The sequence below is a fragment of the Microtus pennsylvanicus genome, chromosome X (assembly GCF_037038515.1).
Source record: "Microtus pennsylvanicus isolate mMicPen1 chromosome X, mMicPen1.hap1, whole genome shotgun sequence".
Lineage (NCBI taxonomy): Eukaryota > Metazoa > Chordata > Mammalia > Rodentia > Cricetidae > Microtus > Microtus pennsylvanicus.
This window is the reverse complement of record NC_134601.1, coordinates 138,327,834-138,353,434: the sequence shown is the minus strand read 5'-3', so window position 1 is coordinate 138,353,434 and position 25,601 is coordinate 138,327,834. Positions and strand designations below refer to the sequence as shown.

General features: G+C 38.7%; 1 protein-coding gene across 22 annotated transcripts in view; it reads left to right on the top strand.

Moving 5' to 3' along the window:
- Positions 1-25,601, top strand: part of Cask (calcium/calmodulin dependent serine protein kinase) — a 337,725-nt gene that overhangs the window by 259,187 nt on the left and 52,937 nt on the right. For all 22 annotated transcript variants that reach the window (XM_075958471.1, XM_075958466.1, XM_075958473.1 and 19 more), the window contains one exon: positions 6,630-6,751. In XM_075958471.1, the coding sequence (XP_075814586.1) occupies positions 6,630-6,751 (122 nt within the window). The remainder of the gene's footprint in view (positions 1-6,629; positions 6,752-25,601) is intronic.

The following is a 25,601-nucleotide window of genomic DNA, read 5'->3' as shown; positions in this document are numbered from 1 at the left end:
GTGGGCAATAGACGGTATTGCTTACCCTTCAAAAGAAGTGGGTTGCCTTCACATGCTGCATTTGCCAGTGTTGCCATGTTGCTTAGCTGTACAAGAAATGTATGTACACAAGAAATGCACACAGATCTTTCTTGAAATAGCTACAGGTAAACATTGGAGCACCCAAGCCCATTGAATGGTAAACTTGAGATTCATATACTTTGCTGTATTTCAGTTTTATCTAGGGAAGAATTGAAATCTCTGCTGAACTGTTCAAGAGTGAAGTGACTGGTGTTAGCCACTCACCACTTACTTTGCCGTGAATGAGAAATAAAGCGATTTGCCAGTGGATAGCTGGCTATAAAGTGATAGATCCGTACAACAAGCTGTGAACGACTCTGTAGGCTGGGTGGTTCTCAGACTTTCTGCCTGTTTGGAGTTGTTCATAGTTTGCTAAGTGGGGTAAAGGTTTTGAGAGGGACTCAGACTACACTGACACTGAGAACCACATAGTTTAAACATTATTCTTTTGTCCTTTGGGGTTTATTTTCACTTGGTAATTTTTTTGTGAGACTTTACCACCCTTGAAATAAAACTGTTCTGGATCCAAAGCTTTTATTGACCTTAAAAACATAGTCCCCTTTAAATAAATAGGCCTAGAAAACACTTTTAAAGTAGTTGACATATTTATGCTGTTTTTACTATTGTTTCATAATAGCAACAGAAGACTTTTCAGAAAAACTTTCTGAGAAATGAGATTCTTTACAAAAATAGAAATATTTTCAACCTGAACTTTTAAAAACACACTTGATTACTGAATGAACTGTGTAAAATATTATCCTAAGCCAGGATATAATTGCTTTTAGTAAATTTATCAGTGTAAAAGTTTGAGCAAAATGCTAGAAAAGAATCTTATATGATAAATGCAAATGAGATTAAGAAGAGAATAGAAATTGGAAAGCACAGCATTACTGAACATGTGATGTGGGCGCATTGCCAAGGTAATATGTGGTATAAGGTTATAGAGAGAACAATGGAACAGGAGTCATAGTTGGGTCCTAGGATTCATTTCTCCGCTCCCCATCTAAGAGTAGCCCTCAGATAGGTTATTGAGCCCTGATAAGCTTCCAGTTTTTCAAATGTGAAAGCATTTGCCTGCTTAACAGTGTTGCTGTCAAATCACGTCAGATAGCAAGGATAAAACACAAATTACCATACATACATTTGTATGAAAATAATTTCCACTCTGATTTTTATCTGGGCATGCTATCTCGCACCTGTAATCCCATCTCTTGGGAGACTGACACAGGAATTTGAGGCCAGCCTGAGCTACATAGCAAGATTCTGTTTCCAAAAAATAAAAATGTTTTCTGTGGGTAAATCTTCTATTTTAATACTTAACTCTAAATTCTTCAAAATTTGTTTAGAAAAAATACTTTTAATCAAGAATCATTGATAAAGCATCCTTTTGAACCACACACTCTACAAGGTACAGTCCAGAATACAAAAGCAAATAGGATGCCTGTGGTTGTGCCACTAGATAGCTGTCTCCTAGGGAGAACTTGTGGACTACTTACTGGCTGATTGGTTTGGTTTTTTTAAGGCAGTTAAACATTTATTCCAGGGTTTTATAGGAAAGTATCATTTTCAATCTTTAAAAAAGTCATTTGTTCCTAGATGACAATATTGATCTACAAAATGAATACTAGTAACAGCTTAATCATCTGTGTCTACTGCCTGTATTTTAAATCTGAAGCAATAGCAGTGGGAAAACCTTACCAAAATCTTTATGTCAATGTATTTTTACCCAGGTTTGTTTTATTTTGTATGAATATTTTGCGTGTGTGTGTGTGTGTGTGTGTGTGTGTGTGTGTGTGTGTGTGTTTCTGGTGCCCTCAAAGATCAGAAGAAGCATTATATCCCCTCGAGTTGGAGTTACAGATGGTTGTGAGCCACTGTGTGGCTGCTGGGACTCAACCTGGGTCCTCTGAAAGTGCAATCACTGCTTTTAGTACTAAGCCATCTCTCCAGCCCCATGGTAATTTATTTTTTTCTTTCATTGAAGAACTATGGGCCTTTTAGATGGGTTTGGTACTTGATTAGAGATACTAATTGTACACATCCATCAGCCCCAAAATATGTTTTGTAGTTCTGCTGGTCAAACCCAGAGAAAGAAATAACAAGATTGCAGGCAATGGCACAGCAGAGGCTGGAGGATCTCTTATAAGTTCTAGGCCAATAAAGAAATAATAAGACTAGAATTGGTTCTTTCAAAAGAAGCTATGGAAATGGTCACAGTTTGGGATGGAGTATAGTTCAGTAGAAGAGCCTTGACTTCAATCTCCAGCTCTGAAAATAATAACAACAGCAGCCACAAGTAAAGGAAAGATTTTAAAATTAAAGCAAAACCATTTATTCAATTTGAGAAACGAAAGAAAAATTAAGTGAAACAATTCTACATAATTACAGAAACTTAGTGACTTTTTTTCAATGACTTAAGTACAACTGGGGAAGTGTTCCCTTTTATGAGGGAGAGTACATTAAATGAATCCCATTTGTGTATAAACTAGTAAGGGACTATAAGTCCCTCCAGAAGTGACAGATAGAAGTGTAGTAGACCATTGGAGACAATGGGAATGTAGGCTAACAGATGTCTTCCATGTTTTCAGAAAGACATCCATCCAGTGGCCCCATCAACAAATTTATCCCGTGGTTAAAGCGGGGACTTTCTGCTCATCCTCCTCTTCCTCCCCAACCCTGTCCCAGGATTACTCACTTCAGGGTGTAGTTTGCCTCCTGCATACACCAACCCCAGAGCTCCTTGAGGCTTGAGAGCATAGTTCTGTTTTCTGTGAAGCCGCTACCTAGCACCTGGCAAAAAGGAAAAACATTCAGTTCAATAAGGAACTTAGTTATGGGCTGATGCACTAGGGCCAAGTTCTTTTCCAACCTCTATATCTATGCATGAACCACGACTGTTACAGTTTCCTATGTGCTTCCTAGCCAGGCAATTAGTATAGTAAGTCAGGCAAAGCATAGACTTTTAAGCTAAGACCTAGTTCTACCACTTCCTACCTGGAACCTTTGAAAAGCAAATGTCTATCTAGAAAGATGGAATGATATCTGCCTTTATGTGTTGGCAAATAATAGAAACTAAAGAATTCAGAGCTGCTGTTCTTATTAATTCTCTTTTTAATTTATCTTTATTATTTTAACTGTATGTGTGTGGAGGGGGTATATGCCATGAGTACAGTTGACCACAGAGGAAAGAGGCATCAAATCCCCCTAGAGCTGGAGTTACAGGCAATTGAGAGCTAGGAATTGAGCCTGGGTCCTCTGCAAGAGCAGCAAGTGATCATAAGTACAAGCCATCTCTCCAGCCCCTATTAATCATTCTAAGGGACATTCCGGTTCACAGCTTGTAGACATTATAAAATATATAACATACAGACCAGCCTTGGGGATGTTATAACCCTTTAAAAAAGGGATAAACAGAAGTCCAGTGAGTGGCATGTGCAATGTGCTGACAGGACAAGAAAGACACACGTACTTGGGGAGTTCACAGATCCACTAGTGATATACACTGGTCAGGTACAAGCCGAGTGCTTTCCACTCACCAGCCTGGCCACCTTAGTAGTCACTTAATACATGATGGTTTTGTTTTAATCTTATTAGGAAGCTGCTATATAGTTATATATATGAGCACAAAAATTTCTAAAATGACTGAACGAAAATAACTAGGTTTTACGTTATCTGACTTTAAGTATACAAAAACCTATTTCCTTAATATTTTTGTTGCTTTAGTTTCACAAGTTTAAGACTTTAGAACTGATTTTAACAATTTGATAACCCCGGTATCATTTAATTCTGCTAGTGATGATGTGCTTTAAGGAATTCAAGATTCATAGGGACATTGAGAACTAATTTTTTTCCACATGTTCTCTTAACTTTGCAGATCTTTCAGTAAGGATGAACAAAGTTGGTTTTGTGTTACTTTACAGTGTGTTGTTGTTTTGTTGTTCTTTGAGGGTTTTGCTTGTTACTACATTGAACAAAATAAAAATCCTAAAAGCGGGTAAAAGGCAATAGATTGCATCCGTCCATACACCTTCAGGAATACCAGGGGCAGAGGACTGGTTGTACCTTTTTATCCCATTCAAAACCTACTTAATATTTCTGGTGAAAATCTCAATAGCCTGATAGGCATAAATTATCCAAAATTTAAAAGTACCACTTGTTACTTCTCAACAAATAAATGGTCAAACTAGCATATTCATGCCATGGACTACAACTCAGCAGTAAAGAGGAGCAAGCTGGATGACTGCAGAGAAGTATGCCAGGTTTAAAAAAAGAGCCAGTCTCCTGCCAGGTGGTAGTGGCACATACCTTTAATCCCAGCATTTGGGAGGTAAAAGCAGGTGGATCTCTATGAGTTTGAGGTCAGCCTGGTCTACAAGAACTAGTTCCAGGATAGGCTCCAAAATGACAGAGAAACCCTGTCTCAAAAAAACTTAAAAAAAAAAAAACAGCCAATCTCCAATGGTTATATGCTATGTGATTTCATTTATATAATATCACAAAAAGACAAAATTATAGAAGTGAAGAACACATGGGTAGTTGTCAGGGCTTAGGAAAGAGCAGAACAGGAGGAAAATGAGTGGCTTGGAGGCATGATGAAGATGCCTTGTGGGGACAGATGTTTGTAGCTTATTTTACCTATATCATCATCCTGACTGAGATGTCTACTAAGGTTTTGTCATATAGCAATATTGGAGGAAACTGGATGAACTTAGATCTTTGTGTCATTTTTTACAAGTGCATTGCATCTATAACTATCCCAAAATAAAGACAATTTTTAAATAGCCACAGTAATTTCCACGTGGATAGATTTGTGACTTAAACACCAAAACTTTAATGTAGCTAAATAGTACTATGAAAATCAGTAGCTTAGGTAGCAACTTGTTTTTGCTATTGTAGAAACCTTGGAACATATGAACAAGAACAGGATGAACTTAGTAGGGAAATAATAGTTACGCTTACACTTCTGGTAGATTTAGTCCTATTTTTTCCACTGTGTGTGTGTGTGTCTGTCTGTCTGTCTGGGTGTTTTTTTTACCATAATTAGGAAATATGTTACATGGGTTATTGTTCTACTTTTCTAAATTTTGTGTCATGAGAATTTTATTATATCTTTATTTTTTCAAAAAATTTTTATTCATCTATATATTTCATTATGTGAACATCCTGTAATTTACCTAATCATTATCTATTAGATTTATCTTCCATTTATATGATAAATATCCTTGTACAAAATCTTATTTTTCTCTTTAAGGTCAATTTTTGCAAATGAAATTAGCAAATTGAAACACATTAGCATTTAAGGTTTTTTGGCATATGTTGCCAGATTACCTTCTGGGGAATAACACTGATTTACATTCTTACCAATAAACGTATTGTAATGGGATCTAAGACAAGAAGAACTAGAAACAGTTCTTAAGAATATTTCACTTTTGTCTGAAACAGGATTTTTATAAACTCAGCACTGACATTTTGGATCAGGCAACTCTTTGTTGTGAAGTGCTGTCCTAGACCTTGGAGAATATTCAGTACCATACCTACCTTCTACTCCTACAGGCCAATAGCCACCCTCACTTCTGCTATTGTGACAATCCAAAATAAAATAGCCCCAGACACTAAGAAATGTCCCCTTGGAGAACAAAATCGAAATCTCCCACCCAGCTGAGAAGCACTGATCTGAAGACATAACTATGAATGGAGTACTTATTCTTAGACTTTCTTGGTATATACAAATGTGCTGAAGCCTCTAGGGATTCTTCTTATCAGATGTTTATTTGCATGTTGTCTGTAGAGTAAGACACATTCTTTAAGGCTGTGTATATGACTTTAATAATGTTCATGTGTATCTTTCACTAATGATACCTGCCTAGTGTGCTAAACATGAGGAAATGTAGGGAAACTGATAATGCTTCCATTCTCTGCCCTAAAAAGTGATTTTCTAAAACTTTCATGTGGTATTTGGATGTGTCCATTATGCATGCACTTGTTTGTCTACCAACCTTTGTCTTTGGGTCTGTATAATGTCCTGAGACAATGAGAGTAACTTTGGTTCTCTTGACTTCAGATGTAAAGTTTAAAGAGGAATAAACTGCCTGGGCTCTTTGCTAACTAAAACTATAAAAGAATTTGCAAGCTTATTTTAAGCAGCAAGATTTCTCAATTGAGGGTTTGTGCCTCTTATCCATAGTTGACTGTTGTTTCTTGATAGAATGCCCATGTGTAAAAGGCCCACCTATGTTGTTTCTATAATATTGCAATGCCTTGGGGTTCTCTACCCTTACTCTTTAGCTGATGTATAACTTGTTGCACCCAGATCTTCTGTCACAGTAGCCCAGTTATGTTTATAGAATGCTTTAATTTAAATATCCATGCTTAAGTTCACTTTTAAAAACAAAAGACACATTTTGTTGAGAACATAAATATTCAAAATATTGTGCCCATGTAAGCCTCTCCTTCATAAAAACGCGAGCCTTCTGAATCCTGAGCTCATTATTATTAAATACAAGCTTAAGGTTACAAGGTAGTGTAACAGTGATGATGTGCTAGCAGTTCTTTCCCATTGCACCCTCCAGGAGCTGTGTCGCAGGTGCTGGACAGCCTGGAAGAGATTCACGCACTTACGGACTGCAGTGAAAAGGACCTAGATTTTCTACACAGTGTTTTCCAGGATCAGCATCTTCACACACTGCTAGATGTAAGTCTCGTCTTTTTAGTTTTCTTGTTTGGAAAACATTTACTATTTAGCAGACCTTTTTACTTTATAGAGATTCACAGATTTCTATCTTTGCACTTCATTTTCAGTTTCTTTGAATCTATGAAAAATGGGACAAACTATATAGTACAACTTCCAAACCAAAATAAAGCAAATGTGTAGTACAAATGCAGTATATTTTATCTAACCACAATGTGGAAATTGTATATACTTATATTTATAAATAATGTGTGCATGCAAGTGATGAGTTTTTAAGGAGTGTAGTATAACCCTAATTTACCAATGTATATTTTATTTCTATTATAATAAACTATTAATCTTAACGGTGATTTCTTTCTATTGCTTTAAAACATTATTCCTCAAGCATGCATACAGAAGTGATAAAAACAAATGAGATACTGGGCAGTGGACTAGCTCTCTTCGCACACATAAACATTTAATATCACTGGTACACTGGGATTCATACAAATGATGTCTTCAAACATAAGAGTGTGTTCCATCATTAAATTTGGCAGGCTTCTTCACCAGCAGATTAGGGCACAAATAAACAAAAAAACAAAAACAGAAGCTAGACTAGGTGTGGTGACACACACCTTTAATCCCAGCACTTGGAAGGCTAGGGCAGGCAGATCTCTATGATTGTGAGGCCAGCCCAGTCTACAGAGATTTTCAGGCCAGCCAAGACTGCACAGTGAGACCCTATTCCCCCTCCCAAAAAGAATATAAACAGAAACTGACCATCCATGCCCACCTTCAGTGTAGTATCAGAAAGAATATAAACAGAAACTGACCACCCATGCCCACCTTCAGTGTAGTATCAGAAAGAATATAAACAGAAACTGACCATCCATGCCCACCTTCAGTGTAGTATCAGAAAGAATATAAACAGAAACTGACCACCCCTGCCCACCTTCAGTGTAGTATCAGAAAGAATATAAACAGAAACTGACCACCCCTGCCCACCTTCAGTGTAGTATCAGAAAGAATATAAACAGAAACTGACCACCCATGCCCACCTTCAGTGTAGTATCAGAAAGAATATAAACAGAAACTGACCATCCATGCCCACCTTCAGTGTAGTATCAGAAAGAATATAAACAGAAACTGACCACCCATGCCCACCTTCAGTGTAGTATCAGAAAGAATATAAACAGAAACTGACCACCCCTGCCCACCTTCAGTGTAGTATCAGAAAGAATATAAACAGAAACTGACCACCCATGCCCACCTTCAGTGTAGTATCAGAAAGAATATAAACAGAAACTGACCACCCATGCCCACCTTCAGTGTAGTATCAGAAAGAATATAAACAGAAACTGACCACCCATGCCCACCTTCAGTGTAGTATCAGAAAGAATATAAACAGAAACTGACCACCCATGCCCACCTTCAGTGTAGTATCAGAAAGAATATAAACAGAAACTGACCACCCCTGCCCACCTTCAGTGTAGTATCAGAAAGAATATAAACAGAAACTGACCACCCCTGCCCACCTTCAGTGTAGTATCAGAAAGAATATAAACAGAAACTGACCACCCATGCCCACCTTCAGTGTAGTATCAGAAAGAATATAAACAGAAACTGACCACCCCTGCCCACCTTCAGTGTAGTATCAGAAAGAATATAAACAGAAACTGACCACCCATGCCCACCTTCAGTGTAGTATCAGAAAGCTTGCACGATTTCTCCAGTGAAAATCTTGGATGGTTCTGTTGCTAAGAGTACATGTCAGTCATTTTTGTAGGAAGCTTTTTGCCACAATAAGAGAACAAAACTTGCTTTGGAAGACCTAGAAATATTTGGTACTACTTGATTCACACACCATGGGATACAGATTACATTAAAGCAAAACTTTACAGGATATTCTATAGATCATTCTTCTGCTATGGCAGTAAGAGAGAAAAGACTTTAATTGGTTATGTCATGACTAAATAAGTGTGGGATTCAAAATGGGCATTATTATATTAACAGTGCTAAGATGTCCTGAAAAAAGAAACCTTTTGAGATTTATTTAATAACATTTCTCAAACTAATTCGGGCACAAATCTTTTACTTTGAAATCCTGTAGAACCCTATTTTGATGAGTACTGCTATGGGGAAAGCTGAGCTAAGAATGTTGCATGATATTGCAGCTTCACACTGAATAATTATAGTTATTGAATGGTGGTTTTTCTCCATAAATTTGGTCAAAAATTGATTATCAGATTTCCTTAGTTTAGCTTTGGGGGGGTGACGTTTATGAGGCTATGTGGATACATGTGTATACATACATGTATCCGCATACATGTAGAGGCCAGAGGTTGACATGGAGTGTCTTCTTTACTCACTCTCTACCTTATTTTTTGAGACAAGTTGTCTCACTAAACCTGCAGCTTTTTTATTCATGTAGGCAGACTGGGCAGTGAACTATAGGGGTCCTCCAGCATTGAAGTTGCAGACACAATGCTGAGCCCAGCTTTTTATATAGATTCTGGGGACCTGAATTCAAGCCCTAATGCTTACACAGTACACATTTTACTCACTGAACCATCGACCCCTCCCCTGGTTTGGCTTTTTATATGATTCAGAGCTCATTAACTGCTATAACAAACAGTCTGAAATTCTGTGTGAAGAGGCTGGAGAAAGAGCACTTGCTGTTCTTCCAGAGAAGTCAAGTTCAGTTCTTACCACCCACAACAGACATCTCACAACTGCCTATAACTCTAGCTCCAAGAGATCCAACACCCTCTTCTAGCTTCTATAGGCAACTGTGTTTACAGACACATACTCACACATAGACACATGTATGTAAACATAATTTAAAATGAGTGTGGAGCTGGTAGATGGCTCAGCGGGTGAAGGTGCCTGCTGCCGAGCTTAATGACTCGAGTTCAATCCCTGGAACCACATAGTGGAAGGAGATGATCAACTCTTGCAAGGTGTCCTTTGACCTCTGACTTCAGAATGTAAGGGACCTAAAAAATACAGTTTAGACACGGGCATAGATTGGAGGTGTAACTCGGTGGTAGAACACTTGCTCAGCATGTTCAAGATCTTTGGTTTGATCCTCAGCATTCAGGAGACGGAGGCACAAGGATCACAAGTTAGAAGCCAACCTGGTCTACACAGGGAGACTACCTAAAAAGGAAAAGGGCCAATGAGGTGACTCAGCAAGCAAAGGCACTTGCTACCAAGTCTAATGTCCAAAGCCCACACAGTGGAAGAAGAAAACTGACTCCTCAAAGTTGCCTTTGACCTCCACACACGTGCCATAGCATGGAGCCCCCCCAAACACATACACATCATACATATACACACATACTCACTCACTCTAATAATAGTAAACAAATTAAAATTCTAAAGCAAGAGATAGTAGGGATGAACAGCTCTTGGGGAGAAACTTTTAAAACTTTGTCAATCCGTATTTCCTCCTTCCACTACTCCACACCCCATGCTTTGAATAAATTGTTTTGTTTTACAGGGTCCTTAATAGTGACAACCACTGGCATAGTTTTGAGGACTATGAATTCTTTCAGGTTGCTGAATCCCAGGGAACCATTTTATGTTATTCTTGTTGACGCAGTAACATTCTAAATATCTGAGTTGGAGACCAGAAGTTTTAAGCTGACAAAGCAAACGAGAGTAAGCGCCTAGGGATGACTGAAGAACTGGCTTTGTTTGCCCTAGTCAAAGCTTCAAATTTGAACAAGAAGTTTAGCATTCAGGAAGACATCATTAGAATTTGGAGGGAACAGAATTACCATAGTGTTGACGTGCCTGTCATTTGCAGCAACATGAGTGGCCCTGGGAAGCATTTGGATTAGTATAATCAGCCAGACACAGCGGGACAGCTGCAGCGTGGTGTCACTCATATGTGGGATCTAACACTGACCTCATAGAAACTGAGTAGGAAGAATAGTCATTATGAGTAGCTGGGGAAGTTGGTAGCGGAAGGATGGGGACAGGTTGGCCAGTAGTCCAGAGTTGCTAGGAAGAATGTGATCTGATAGTCTCCTGCACAGTAGGGTGACTTTGGTTAACAATATCTATTATATTGAATATTTCAAAGTAGCTATAAGGGAGGTTGTTAAGTATTCTTACCACAAATAAATGATAAATGTATGAGGTAACAGGTATACTAAATACCTTGATTTGATTGCCACCCAATGTCCTCTTCTTTTTTTTATTGATTTTTATTGAGCTCTACATTTTTCTCTGTTCCTCTCCCTGCCTCTCCCCTCTCTCTTAACACATCGCATCATTGTCTACAAATAATGTATAGTTATTATAAGAGGAGAGAAACCACTGGTTCCTCAGAGGAAGATATGTTCTGACTTGAATTCTAGTTAATCTAGAGTTAGAAATGAGTCCAAAAATCTCCAACTATTTGCTGCCTAACTATTCCCAGCACATGAACACTGTTCCTCATTTTGTAGGCAGAAATAGAGAAAGGCATGAGGGTGACCTGCTTACGTCAGCTTCTTTCAGCCTCTGCTTAAAACTCTAAGGCACCGTGTTAAGATGATCTACATATTAACTATTTAGGTCATTTTAGTGAGATATAATTTGACATAGATACTAATTCGCTAAGGCTGCCAAATCAAAGTATCACAAATCAAGTGGTTTAAAGCAGCCACTTCTAACCTTTACTGGCTGTCCCCAACCCCTTGACTTGTAGATAATTCCTTCCTCATATGGCTCTGTTCCTCATATGGCACTGTCGTCTATGTTTTTTTATATCTTTACATGGCCTCCTTGAAAGGACACCAGCATTGAGTTTAGAGTTGACCCTGATCCAGTAGACCTCATCTTAATTACATTTGAAAAACCTTCATTTCCAAATAAGTTACATTCTGGGTCTCTAGGTAGAGCTGAACTTTGGGAGACACAATTCAACGCAGTACAACATGAAAAACTGATTTTACCCTGAATAACCATTTCAATCAGGTATGAGTGCTAACTGCACAAATCCAGCATAAAATAATTCAATGTCATTCTGTCCGTTACTCCCTTTACATTCTAGGAAATAAGGGCTGAAGTATAGTCTTTGTCTTCTTGTGGTCTTTTCGAATCAGTGATGGTTTAAAATTTGTGTGATACTTTGGATGGTCAGTTGATGTATACGTTTTTGATGGGTTTATTTTTTAGATTAAAAAGCATTTTTTAAATGTTATTTTAGAACAATTCTCAGTCTTCTCATTCTTAGAGAAATTTCCTTATTACAGAATAAATGTTTACTTTGTAAGTATTATAAAATATTGTTAAATGACACATTTCATCATCTCTGCTACATTTTGACAACTAAGCTTCAAAAGTTCACTCACTGTCATACCTGACTGCTGGCATGTAGCGCCGTCATGGTAGCGACTGTGATGCCCCACCTAACTAATAGGATTTTGTAGGAAATCTCAAGTTTGTTCTCCAAAACTGTAACCAGTAAATGAATTGCCAAAACCACAAAGCCAACTCTAGGAGTGGCTTAATTTGGATGTTGATTTATAAGAAGACTAATAGATTAAGTAGTGTTTTAGTTTTAAATAATATGGTAAAATATTGTATTAGAAATAAACAAGTGCTGGAATCTCTCATATTGCGTATGACTGGCATCTTTATTATATTTCTTTATTGCTTAGAGACAAGAGTGTTTCCATCTAGTCTGGAAAGCTACAACTCTAGATTTACTATTTTGCATCTTTGAGATGACATTAATTTAGTAGACATGTTTGAAATAGAATATTTTTATAACTCAGAAGTTTCCTAAAGAAGAAAAGAAGTAGAACTTTTTAGCAACTTAGAGTCTGACAAATAAATTACGACAGTTGAATGTGTAATGGCATTGCCAGTCAGGAAATGCCAAAACTGTTTCTCATGAATTCTGGATTTAAATGTCTGGAATGAGAAGCCCTGAGGACCTTGGGAGACTCAGTTACTGGTCGTCCCCACCCCACCCAATCTGAAAGAATCATCAGCTTTGGCAGGTACCCAAGCCCCGTGGCCGTGGTCTTTGTGCTGTTGTGCACTTCCTAGAGCTGAAGATCAAAATGATTTTGCTTTGGAGCGTCACTTACTCTGCCATTTTCAACTGATTAGAAAAAAATTCCTTGTGTTTCCATCTCTGCAGTGGGAAAGTACTACAAGAAACAAGATACCTGAGAGCTAGCTCAGCGGGGGTCCTTTTAATGTAGATATTTCAGCATGCCATTGAGCTTGATATGGTCACATTTTTGTTTTATTTTTTAGAGACAGAATTTGTGTCTTTGCCGGGCGGTGGTGGCTCACGCCTTTAATTCCAGCACTCGGGAGGCAGAGGCAGGCGGATCTCTGTGAGTTCGAGACCAGCCTGGTCTACAGAGCAAGTCCCAGGACAGGCTCCAAAGCCACAGAGAAACCCTGTCTCGAAAAACCAAAAAATAAATAAATAAATAAATAAATAAATAAATAAATAAATAAATAAATAAATAAAAACTGAAATACTGTAAAAGGAAAGTAAATAAGAAGCAGATAAGTGGAGAGGTAGATTTATTTGTAACAACTCATTTGCATACTGATCTATACCATTCTTATCAACATTCCAGCAGTATTTCTTTATAGAAATTCATACAATGTGGCCTAGGGGAATGGTATCTCAAGGGGAGAGTGTTTTGCCTACCCTGCACAAGGCTTTGACATCCATCCCCAACATTGGGGAAGGGAGCAATAGAGAACTAGAGATTGACATGATGATCCTAAAATTTATTTTTGTTTTTGGGGGTTTTTGTTTGTTTTTTGAGACAGGGTTTCTCTGTAGCTTTGGAGCCTGTCCTGGAACTAGCTCTTGTAGACCCAGCTGGCCTCACACTCGCAGAGATTCACCTGCCTCTGCCTTCTGAGTGCTGGGATTAAAGGCTTGTGCTACCACCTCCCAGTGATTCTGAAATTTATATGGACATATCAAAAAGATGACAAAGAATAATATCATAAGAGAAATAATTTCAATTCTTACTATAAAGCTATTAAAAACAAAATAGATATATAGGCTGATGGAACAAAAAGGGATTTAGAAATAAATTCCCACATTTATAGTTAATTTCCATGAAAAATGTCAAGGCAATTATGTGGCACAAATAATAAAACCCCAGAGAGGGGTTAAAGCTGAAAATCAGAGAAACAGAGCAGTAAGCCTCTAAAAGAGACCTTTTACCCCTACCTATACTCAGACTAAAGGGATGATCCTCAGAGTGCCTACACTGCACTGTCTCCACCAAATATCAGACTCCACTCTCCAGTGGGTTCCTATCTCTTCCCCTTTATATGTCTCTCTCTGCCCAGCCATATCACTTCTGTCTCCATTTCCCTAGTGCTAGGATTAAAGGTGTGTGCCTCCCAAATACTGGGATTAAAGGTGTGAGCCACCACGCCCTGGATCTGTTTCTGGGTTGATCTTGTGTAGCCCAGGGTAGCCTTGAACTCACAGAGATACATTCACCTTTGTCTCCTGAATTCTGGGATTAAAGGTGTGTGCCAATACTCCCTGGCCTCTAGTAGCTTAGCTTCGCACTCTGATCTTCAGGCAAACTTTATTTATTAAAATACAAATAAAATATCAGTATATTTCCCTTTTTTGCCTAAAATTTTAAAAGACTATAAACAATATAAGAAAAACTATATACAATAAGTACAATAACTGTATACAATATACACAGGCAGTAAGTACATCAACAATGTCTAGTCCATTTGCATTTGACAAATTCCGAGAAAATACTCCATTATCTAGCCTAGCCTATCTTGGTGGGTCCAAAGTCTTGTACCTAATTTACTTTCTATCATAATTTGCATTACCATCCAAAACTTCTTTTGATATCTCTCAACCTTATACACTTTACACCTCTTTAGTGAGTTTCTTTTCTGTGTCTGGAAAACAAGGAAAACTATATAACTATCTAGTCTTCAACTCCCTCAGAAAACTAAGAAGGAAATAATATTAACTGAGTAAGCAGGAAGTGCAAGCAAATGACTTCCAAAAAATATTCGCGTAATGACAGAAACAGCTGGCTGCCTGGACAATCAGTCAAGGCTCCTCTGCAATGTTGGGGCATCCATCTTTGGTCTACAGACCTGTCATATCCGACAGACTTTTCTGTGAAGAAGGGTATTCTTCTGAAGGGCTGTCCCTCCTTGTCTTAACAATATTGCAGTCACATTTTTGTGTGTATTCTGCTTGTCCAATTAGGACAGCATACTGTCAGCAGTTGAGACAAGGGCACTTTCCTGCCCAGTGGCTTACTTTTTCCACCAAGAAAATAAACTCTTTGTGGAGTTTCTTCAATGACCATCATCTTCTTTGAAGTAGATTGGTGCTGCCAGGAGCACACGTGTCTCATTGTCATAAAAAAAAAAGAGCCTATGTTATTAAAACATCTTAAATGCCATAGTCTGTAGATCTCTGGAGTGTTTGAAGATGACCTCTCTATCTAAAATATATCTTTGTTTGACCTTGAAAACATACCTAATGTGACTACAAGTTCGATTGTAATCGGTGATTAACTACTAGCCTGCATTTCCTTATTATCCTAAACAGTTGGTAATAATAATTTTCAAGAACTAGAAATTTGAATTACATTGTTAAATGCGTTGTATAGGTACAATACCTTGAACAAGAGTAGAAATGTGTACACAGTATGTTCTAACAAAATTAATCTCAAATTTGTATCAATATACAGAATTTGTATACAAAATACAAAAGTCTAATCCAATGTAAAACACTTAAAACTAGCAGTTGCTTTTTAAAAGTAGATTCAATAATCTACCTTTTTATCTTATCATATCTATATCCTCCTTTTTCTTTTAAGAGTAGATTCAACAATCTACCCTTTTATCTATCATATCTACAATTAATTGACAGAGGAATAGTCTTTAATGGAGATACCACTATTGGACTCTATAAGCAAAAATATAAAAATGGACTCTTACACCATAAACAAAAATTTATCTCAAAATAGAGCCATTGTAAAAGTTTAAAACTATGATGGGGACACCCACTGAAGCAGTCTACTGAGCTAATGGGAGCTCGCCAACTCCAGTCAGACTGGGAAGGAACCAGCATAGGACCAAATTAGACCCTCTGAATGTGGGTGACAGTTGTATGACTGGGGCAGACTGAGGGGCCACTGGCAGTGGCACTGGGATTTATCCCTATTGCTTGTGCTGGCTTTTGGGGATCCTGTTCTCTTTGGATGGGTACATTGCTCAGCCTGGATATAGTAGGGAAGATGAAGGGAATGGGAGGAGGAGAGAGAGTGGAAACTAGTTTTGATATATAAAATAAAAAAAGATAGTTTTCTTTTTTAAAAAAAGAAAAAAATTATTTTGTTTTGTGGTGTTAGAGAGCATGTTGGGATTACATGCATGCCAGGCAAGTACTTTGCCACTAAGGCCCTAGTGGCATGGCCCCTATAACCTTTAAAAGAAAATATAGGGGCAATTCTTTATTGCCTTGGGATGGACAGAGATTTCTCCAAAAACTGAATTGAGACAATAATTATGTAACTGTTGGTTACGGTTCCCTGCAGTAAGAGAGCCAACAGGATGAATCCACACTACCAAGGGGCTGCACAGCGTAGGCAGATAGCCAGCAGGAAAGACTGAGTGCCCAGGAGCTGTTGATCCCATGAGCTTGCACACCTCAGCAATTCAAATATGGTACTCAAGGACTGCAGGATTTCTAGATAGCTGCTGCTCTTCTGTCCATGTTGGAAGAAGAAGCTGGATTCCACTGTCAGCAAAAAAATGGCCATAGCCCCATCAGCAACAAGATAAGATGTATTTACCAGCATGGAACTAAGGCAAGCAGGCCTAAAGCAGCACTGTTTTCCTCCTAGACTCTTTTTTTCCCCTAGACTGTGGAGTGCTACCCCCCTCTGAGACAGGGTCTTTCCTCTTGTTTGTTTGTATGTTTGTTTTTATTTTTAAACGGTGTCTTTTTACATAGGTAGCCCTGGCTCTCCTGGAACTTGCGCTGTAGACCAGGCTGGCACTGAGCTGACAAGAGATCTGCCTGCCTTTGCCTCAGATTAAAGGTGTGTGCTACCACTGCCTGGCTAGAGTTTTTCTTCACTTGCCTGCCCAGAAGTGTGGTTCTAACTTAACTCCAAATTCAATCAAGTTGCCAATCAAGATGAAACACCACAGCTATAGATTAACCAGTAGTCACCACTTAAAATAGGCAAACTATGTGTTTCAACAAAGGCCTTATAAGTGAGCACTCAGGAGATGGAGGCAGAAGGATCAGACACCTCACTTGTCCAGTATTTGTTTTTCTATGACTAGCCTATTTTATTTAGCATCATGGTCCTTAAAGTTCTTCCATGTCGTAGAGCATGTATCAAAACTTCCTCCCTTTGACGGATGAATAGTAGTCTGTTGTATATGTATATGTTGCATTTTGTTTACACACTTATCCACTATCCATGTTATATTGTAAATGTATAATAGGAAAAACCAGCTTCTCAAAATGCTAATGACAGAGATTTGTACTTTGGTTCCTTCTTCACATAATTGCTCTTTCTGGATCCTAAGTTAGTTCCTATAGTCTCTATTATTTTTTAAATGAATGCACTATCTTCTCTGAATTTGCTATGAATACAAGGTTTGTATTTGAATGGATTGCATAAACCAGGGTTTGAAATTGACTTTACACTACTAAAGTAGATACTACAATACTAAATCCCAGTGTCAGTATCCCCCACCCATTTACTGACTTTCAGGAACTCTTCAGCTAGCCCAGGTACTTATCTTTCAGTTATCTTCACTGCCCATAGCAAACTTCAGTCCTGGCTTTACTTTAGACTGTCGTATTACCAGGCAGCTGATCTGCTTCTTAGAACTTCAAGTACGGATGGATATATTCCCCACTAAAATGAGACTTGAGCTAGCATTTCACTGTTCTACTATTTAGCTAACGCTTTCCTGGCACATCTAACTCTAACACAGCCACTATGTACACTTAAAGTCTATTTCCAGCTCTAGCTATTCAGTATGAACTGAGCCCTACCCAAGGACAAGCTAATTCCAGACTAGGGCTCTCGCTACTTTACTCCCATCACTAGATTCTGAGGGTTTAGCATACTTTTGAGATGAAACACAAGTTTAATTTAAGATTTCTAAAAGGTGCTGAGACTACTTGTTTTCTGAATATTTAGAGGGAAAGTTAACTCAGAGTTAATTGTAACAATACTGTTCAAAGACAATGGAAGTACATCTTTCTAATGCATGCAGTGTACGGTCTCCCTGCAGTGGAGAATCATCTGCATGACTAATATTTGAATGCTTTCCTCAACTATTCAAAATAAACTGGGGACTGGAGAGTAGGTACAGTAGTTGTAAGTACTTGCTGTTCTTCCAGAGGACCAGAGTTCAGTCCACAGCAACCCGTGGCAAACAGCTCACAACCATCTGGAATGCCAGCTCCATGGGATTTAACACCCTCTTCTGGACTCTATGCGTACCTGAACATATATGGAATGCACTCAGAGGTACACACAGAGGGGGTATTTTTTAATTAAACAGATTTGAAAATTCCATAGTACGTAAGTGTTTAGGGGAAGGTGGTGCTGACAGGATAGACAAATATTTAGTCCATAAAAGCCAGGCAGTGGCACACACCTTTAATCCCAGAACTTGGGAGGCAGAAGCAGGTGGATCTCTGAGTTCAAGGCCAGCCTGATCCACATTGCCAAGACAGGCTCCAAGCTACAGAGAAACTCTGTCTCAAAAAAAAAAAGAGAGGGAGAAAGAGGGGGAGGGAAGGAGGGAGGGAGGTAGGAAGAAGGAAGACACACCCTGGTGGTATTGATTTTTTAAAATCATGGAATCACGATGATACATAATCATTCTTAAATGTTTAAGATATTTTTCTTGGAGTTTATAGATTTATAGCTCCTTAAATTTTTTGAAAATTTCGTTTCAGCTTTTGCAGTTTTGTTCAGACCTGTATGGACTATCTTGTCATTGTCTCATGTTAACGATGCTAAGGATGCTGCCTTGGCACTGTCTCATGTTTAATGGTGCCAGTGATCTTGGAAAGGCTCTTTCATTTTTGGTTTTGTTTATATTTAAGAGAGGGGGTTTTCTGGACCTCCTCCCTTCAAGCCTGCTGGGTAGGTGTTTATGTTGAAGATCTTAAGTTGGTATGTTAGCCTGAGCAGGAAAACAAGAGTTTAGATCTCAGAACTATTTCTTCAATTTACAACCTAAAAAATCATCTTCAAAGTGATAACTGCTTGCCAGTTCCCTGTCTTTTAGTAATAAATCACTACCTTTGCTAACATTTTTCTGGATTTCAAATGTATTGTACGTGAGAAAAACCCTTTTGCCTCTCACTTCTCAGTTCACTAAGGTGTGATATTGGAACTTGGTTCCTGTTCACCCAGCTTCTTCACAGATGATTCACAGAAACTATGAAGGAAGTTCCTAATAAGATAGTCTGTTTCTTATCTCACCACTGCCATTTCATGCAACTTTCCTCATACTCTTATTATCTGTCTTACTAGGATTGCAAGCATTTCATTATTTTGTGTCTATGTACGAACTTGAATTCTTTTTCAACAGGAAGTTGCTTCACTGTCTTTAAAGTAAGCAGTTGCTAATGAACTTCACTCTTCTCTGCAGCTCTCCAAGCCCATTCGTTGTTTGGTCCATGCTCACAGTCTTGTAAAAGTTATAATCATGATGGGTGGTGGCGGCGCACACCTTTAATCCCAGCACTCAAGAGGCAGAGGCAGGCGGACCTTTGTGAATTTGAGGTCAGCCTGATCTACAGAGATAGTTTCAGGATAGCCAAGGATACATAGAGAAACCCTGTCTTAAAAAAAAAAAAAAAAAAAAAAAAAGTTATAATCTTATCTTAAGTGGTTTATATCATTGTTCTTTGATATTGTTTTCTCTTGGGGGGGGCAAATGGCTTGTACAACCCAGGGAGAATTATTTCATAGCATCTTTTCACTAATTCTAGTTTAAATATTCAATGATAAATAAAACAATTTGCAATCACATCTGTTTGAGGACTACAAAATCAAAAGTAAGATGTAATAGAGTATGACATTTAAAAAAAAGAAGCTTCATTTAATGCTTTGTAAGTAAATTAAAAGTGACATATTAATTGATTTCATCTTTCTATTGCAAAGTACATGCTCAGGAGATAGGAACTGAACATTACCACTGAGTTTACTCTGCTTTGTTTGAAACATCTACAGCGAAGAACACAGCTTGCCTACTCTCCTTGAGACCGAGGTGAAGTGTGTCCATGTAGCTGTGTGTGGTCATATCTGACCCAGTGCCAAAGACTGGCAAGGAACAGAACTGTCTGGAAGTGACACAGTGTGAGACAGCCAGTTTCCCTTGCAGCTGTTCACATTTCCTTGTTTTTGCCTTAATGCTATGTGTGTGGTTTGAAGATATATAGCTGAACTTGGGTAGGTAACTTCTTTAGAAAAAGAATGCAAACAGTCATAGGATTCTACATCCTTGTTTTCCATCTAGAAATAATTTATTAACATCTTCTCATCCTCTAGGCCACCTGCTTCAGCATGCCAGTCTTATAAACATGCTTTATTATCTTTAGACTTAAGAAATGCACATCACAAAAAGAAATATATTTTGATGTTGCCAGACCACCTTGAATTTAAACTTCTAGAGCAGAGGTCACAAGTTCTCACTCTCAAGCCAAATCCAGCCAAGTCTTGGTTTGATAAATATTTTATTGAAACATAGCCATGTCTGTTCATTGTTAGCGGCTGTCTTTACACAACACAATGACTTTAATAGAGTGCCCGAGGCCAGAGAGCCCCTAAAGCCTAAAACATTTCTTTCGGCCAGGATAAGATTAAGATCTTAGCAATTGATTGGCTAATAACTTCCAAACCATAGTTACTTTATTTTTGTCATGGTCTATGAATAGTATTTTCTGCATTTTTACTAAGGCATCTCTCTAGCATGGGTTGTTATTACTAAATTCCAAAGATAGCTGGTGTGAGACAAAAGGCCACATAATCATTCTCCACTGCTCTGGTTATGTAACCCTAAGTGCAGCATTTAACCTCAGTAGACATTAGTTTTCACTTCTGCATTGGTTAGCTTTTAGTTGCTATGACAAAATACTTGAAATAATCACCTTCAAAGGAAGAAAAAGTATTTTGGCTCACAGTTTTAGAGGTTTTAGTTAGTTCTCCCTATTGCTTTTGGGCCTGTGGGAAGGCAATAAATAGATCATCGCAGAAGAGGCTGCCCACTTCGTGACATACAAGAAAGAAAGAGAAGGGAATGGAACACTAATAACTGCTTCTAAGGTACAGCCCCAGGGACCTAACTTCCACCTACTAGACCCACTTCTTAAAGGTTCTACCGCTTCCCACTAATGCCACAAGCTGGCAAACAAGACTTCTTGTCTTATTTGACATTTATCCAAACTATGGCATTCTCTTCGAAATGAAGAAATAGAACTGTATCAGTATCTAAGATCTTCTATCTTAAAAAAATCTTGTTAAATAAGGCAGACTTGAAAGATTCAAAAAAGAATTAAATATGACCAAAATGTGTTGAATATGGGAAATTTTTTTAGTGTGCAAGCAGGATCAAATAGAAATTGTATCTGGTTCCTAAAGAAACCAACTGAAATAGGTATTTCTGCTGTGTTCATTTTTGTGGTACTCTACAGTTTTTTACAAATATGTATTCATAACTTCTATGTACAAGTTCAAATTTTTAATTTTTGAGGAAACAGTTATGAAACATATGCTGTGTCCTCTTATCTTTTGTTGGAGAACTCAAGGGTCAAGGAGAAGAAAAAGAAGCCCTTACACAGCATGTTCTATAATCATGAACATCAGACAGCCACTTCCTTTTTGGTTGTTGATGCCCTTGATATGGCAGGCATCCCAGTGTTGGTGATGTCCTGAGTTGCAAATGTGCAGCTTTAGCATTGTTGGCACAGCCTGAGCTAGCCTCAGAAGCACACTCTCGTCTCCTGTCCTGTGGTATTACCTCTAACCTCTATTTCTGGATCTTCTTGCTCTGTGCAGGCAGTCCTCTTGGACAGCACTCGATCAGAATGACTTTGGGCAGGTTACCCTCTCAGGTGTTTATTTGACTCATAGAAAGCACACATTCTTACCTTAATATGTACTAGGAGTTACCCCAGGTCAGCATAAAAGAAGCAGACACTAGTCACCTTTTACTGAAGACCTAAAATATTATGTGTTGAGCCTCCCCAAGGAGTCTCTGAACAAAGCTGCCCATCCTAGTGTGTCAGTGTGGGCCAGTAAATTGCTGTAACTTGGCAAGCTCTAGCCAAAGACTAATGCCAGGAGTTCTCCTGTTTGCCACTTCCAGTTCCTGTGCAAGCTTGTCTGGAGGGTCCCCGTACCCTTCACTTTACATCATGGAAGAACAGTTCTCAAGGAGGAGGAGAAGGGAAAATCAAATGTGTTCTCTCCTCAAGCTTGTGACTCCTGCACGTCATGCTTCTGCCTCTGCAGGCAGAATAAGGCCTAGGCCGACTGTGGAAGGAGCGCTGACTGCTGTGCAACAAGCCCTCCACCAGCACTGGCAGCTTCCTAGGAGGCTTGGTGCCACAGACTTCTGTTGCCTTTAGTTTGGCGTTCTAGAGCGTGTGTGTGTGTGTGTGTGTGTGTGTGTGTGTGTGTGTGTATGCGTGCATGCATATAAGTATAAAAGAATGCCATTAGGAGTCATTTTATTGCTACTTTTTTTAGAAGAGTGTTATTTGTTCTCTAGGTCCCTGGACTATCTAGTCTCAGGTTCTCAGTCACCCAAGCAGTGTCAGGTATGGGTTCCATCTCGTGGAGGGGGCAATTAGAATGACTACTATTACTCAAAAGTTAGTACTAGCTGGGCAGTGGTGACGTATACCTTTAATCCCAGCACTTGGGAGGCAGAGGCAGGAGGATCTCTGTGAGTTCTAGGCTAGCCTGGTCTACAGAGCAAGTTCCAGGACAGGCTCCAAAGCTACACAGAGAAACCCTGTCTCAGGAAAAAACACCAAACTAACTAACTAAAAACCCAAAGAGCATATGAAAGCATCTCTAGTAAGTCCAGAGTGAGGCTCAAGAATGTCTTCTAGGGACCAGAGAAAAGTCTTCAAGACACGATACTAACGTGTAAATGTTAGATGTTAGCAGAGTCAAAGCTTGAGTGCTGTGCCTTAGCACCGTTTTTTTTCCTAAAAGAAAATGCACTGACATAAGAACTAAGGGACTCTACTTGGCTTAGTGAGACCAGGTTAAAAATCAAGTCTCCAGGTTCAGAAATTGGGAAGGGTGGGTGTTTGCTGCTCTGTGAGTAAAAGTTGGTATGCATTTATTAATTGTGTAAATAGAAAGCAATTCTAATCATATTTGAAAGTGTTGGAAGTTGTGTCAGCAATAGTCTTTGCGAAAACATTAAAGCTGTTTTAGGTAAAGAATTTGCAGCATGAACAGTGTAAAGTGACAGGGCAATCAACCTGCAAGGCTTTGAATTAAATTTGTTATTCTTTTAAATGGCCTTGAGGTTTTACTGTTGTTGTTATTATTATTATTATTCATTTAAGTTCTTTAAACTTTAGTTATTAATACTTTGCCATCAAGGCTAGCCAAGTATCTTTTTTAAGATTACACTTCTATTTGTGTGTGTGTGCGTGCACGCGTGTGGTGTACATGCACTTCTATTTGTGTGTGTACGTGCACGCGTGTGGTGTACATGCACTTCTATTTGTGTGTGTACGTGCACGCGTGTGGTGTACATGCACTTCTATTTGTATGTGTGTGCGTGTACGCGTGTGGTGTACATGCACTTCTATTTGTGTGTGTGCGTGCACGCGTGTGGTGTACATGCACTTCTATTTGTATGTGTGTGCGTGTACGCGTGTGGTGTACATGCACTTCTATTTGTATGTGTGTGCGTGCACGCGTGTGGTGTACATGCACTTCTATTTGTGTGTGTATGTGCACGCGTGTGGTGTACATGCAAGCATTCCTGCCGCAGTGCAAGTGTGGAAGTCAGAGAACAGCTGTTTGTTCTCTCCTTCCACCATGCAGGCTCCAGGAATCAAACTCATATCACAGGCTTGATGCTTAACACCTTTGCCACCTAAGCCATTTTGCTGGCCCACTAAATGTCTGTGTTGTGGTGCTTGTTGTTTTGGTTTTTGAAACAGTCTCTCATGTAGCTCTAACTTCCTGGAACTCAATATGTAGATAGACCTGGCTGGTCTAAAACTCAAAGACATATCTGCCTCTGCCTCATTAATGCTGAGATCAAAGGCATATACCACCAATCTCAGAACCACTCCATGTATTTTTTAATTATATTTTATTTGGGGAGTTATGAGAATGTGCTCATGTGGGTTTCAGAGGACATCCTGAGAGAGTTGGTTCTCTCCCTCTACCATATGAGTCCTGGGAATCGAGTTCCTGTTGACATACTTGGCATTGACAGGCTGGGACTGTGATACACGCCTTTAATCCTAATACTCAGGAGGCAGAGGCAGGCAGAACCCTCTGAGTTCAAAGACAATTGGATATCTACAAGTAAGAGGTCAGCCTGGTCTACATGGTGAGTTCCAGGCCAGCCAGGACTACATAATGAGACCCTGCGTGTGTGTGTGTGTGTGTGTGTGTGTGTGTGTGTGTGTGTGTGTGTATTTTAAAAGTACATTTTTTATTCCAAATTTTAGTTGGCAATCACTAGAGAAGTAAACCTTAAGAAGACAAGAGACCATCCACATATATTCTCCAAGGATTTGACCAAACAACATGCCCTAAAATGTTTTAAGTAGTGTAGCATTTTACTTTTCTGCTTAAACTATTTATTCAGTCTTCAATTCAGCAGTACTTTCTTAATTAATGGCATCACAAAATGGCCCCTCCTCTATTTTCACTTTCTCTTGGTCATTTTTTAATACCTTATTAGGAATTTTTAATGTATGGTATGGCCTAAATATTTACAAGTTATAAAAAAAAGATTTTTTTTCTGGCATCTAACTATAATATGAAGAATGTTTACAGTCAGTATTTCACCTCTAGACTAACATTGGTATGCAGAGAAAAGTTGGGGGAGGGACAAACCAATCCCCAAATGTCAGGCTGTTTTAGAGAAGTTAGGAAATAGAAGCCATCAGACTAGCCAAGGTCACTTTAACTTTTTACTTTTCAGAGCACACTGTTCACTCTGGGCCATTCTGTTCGGGGTAAAACTAGCATTTTAATTGTACTTCTAAACTGCAGAATATTTTCTCTGACAAATTAAATTAATGTTCTTTAGCAAGTTGGTGCTTGATTCTTTCATGTTTGTGCGAGGAAGTGTAAATTTATTTAGAACTGTTTCAGTCCTGTCACACTCTGATTTGCGAAGTCAAAGGAGACCAAGTTTCTGTCCCTGACTCCCTGCTGAAGGCTCCAGCACTGATTCTGATATTGACCATCCCTAGTAAGACAAGAATAACCTCTATGAGAATATTTCTTCCTAGAAGGAGTTGGTTTGCCCTTTCCCAAGATCTAGGTTTCTGTGAAAATTCTTTTAGACTCTTCTTGGCCAGAAACTGTTCTTCCATTTTTCTCCATAGTTACATTAGTGAATGTTGCTTCTGTCTGGAAGGAAATCTTGGGATTGCTGCTGTATTGACAAATGTTAATTGCTCTCTTTAAAAGTATTGACTTTAAAAAGATAAGCATGAAACTCATATTCTGACAAGTTCCCTTGAATGATGAACAATTGCAAAGAAGACCCAGTGACATCATCTCCCTGACTTTTTAAGAGGAAAACATTGTTGAAATAATAAGCAGAAAGCTGTAAACTGTAGCAAAACGTGATGGATATTGAT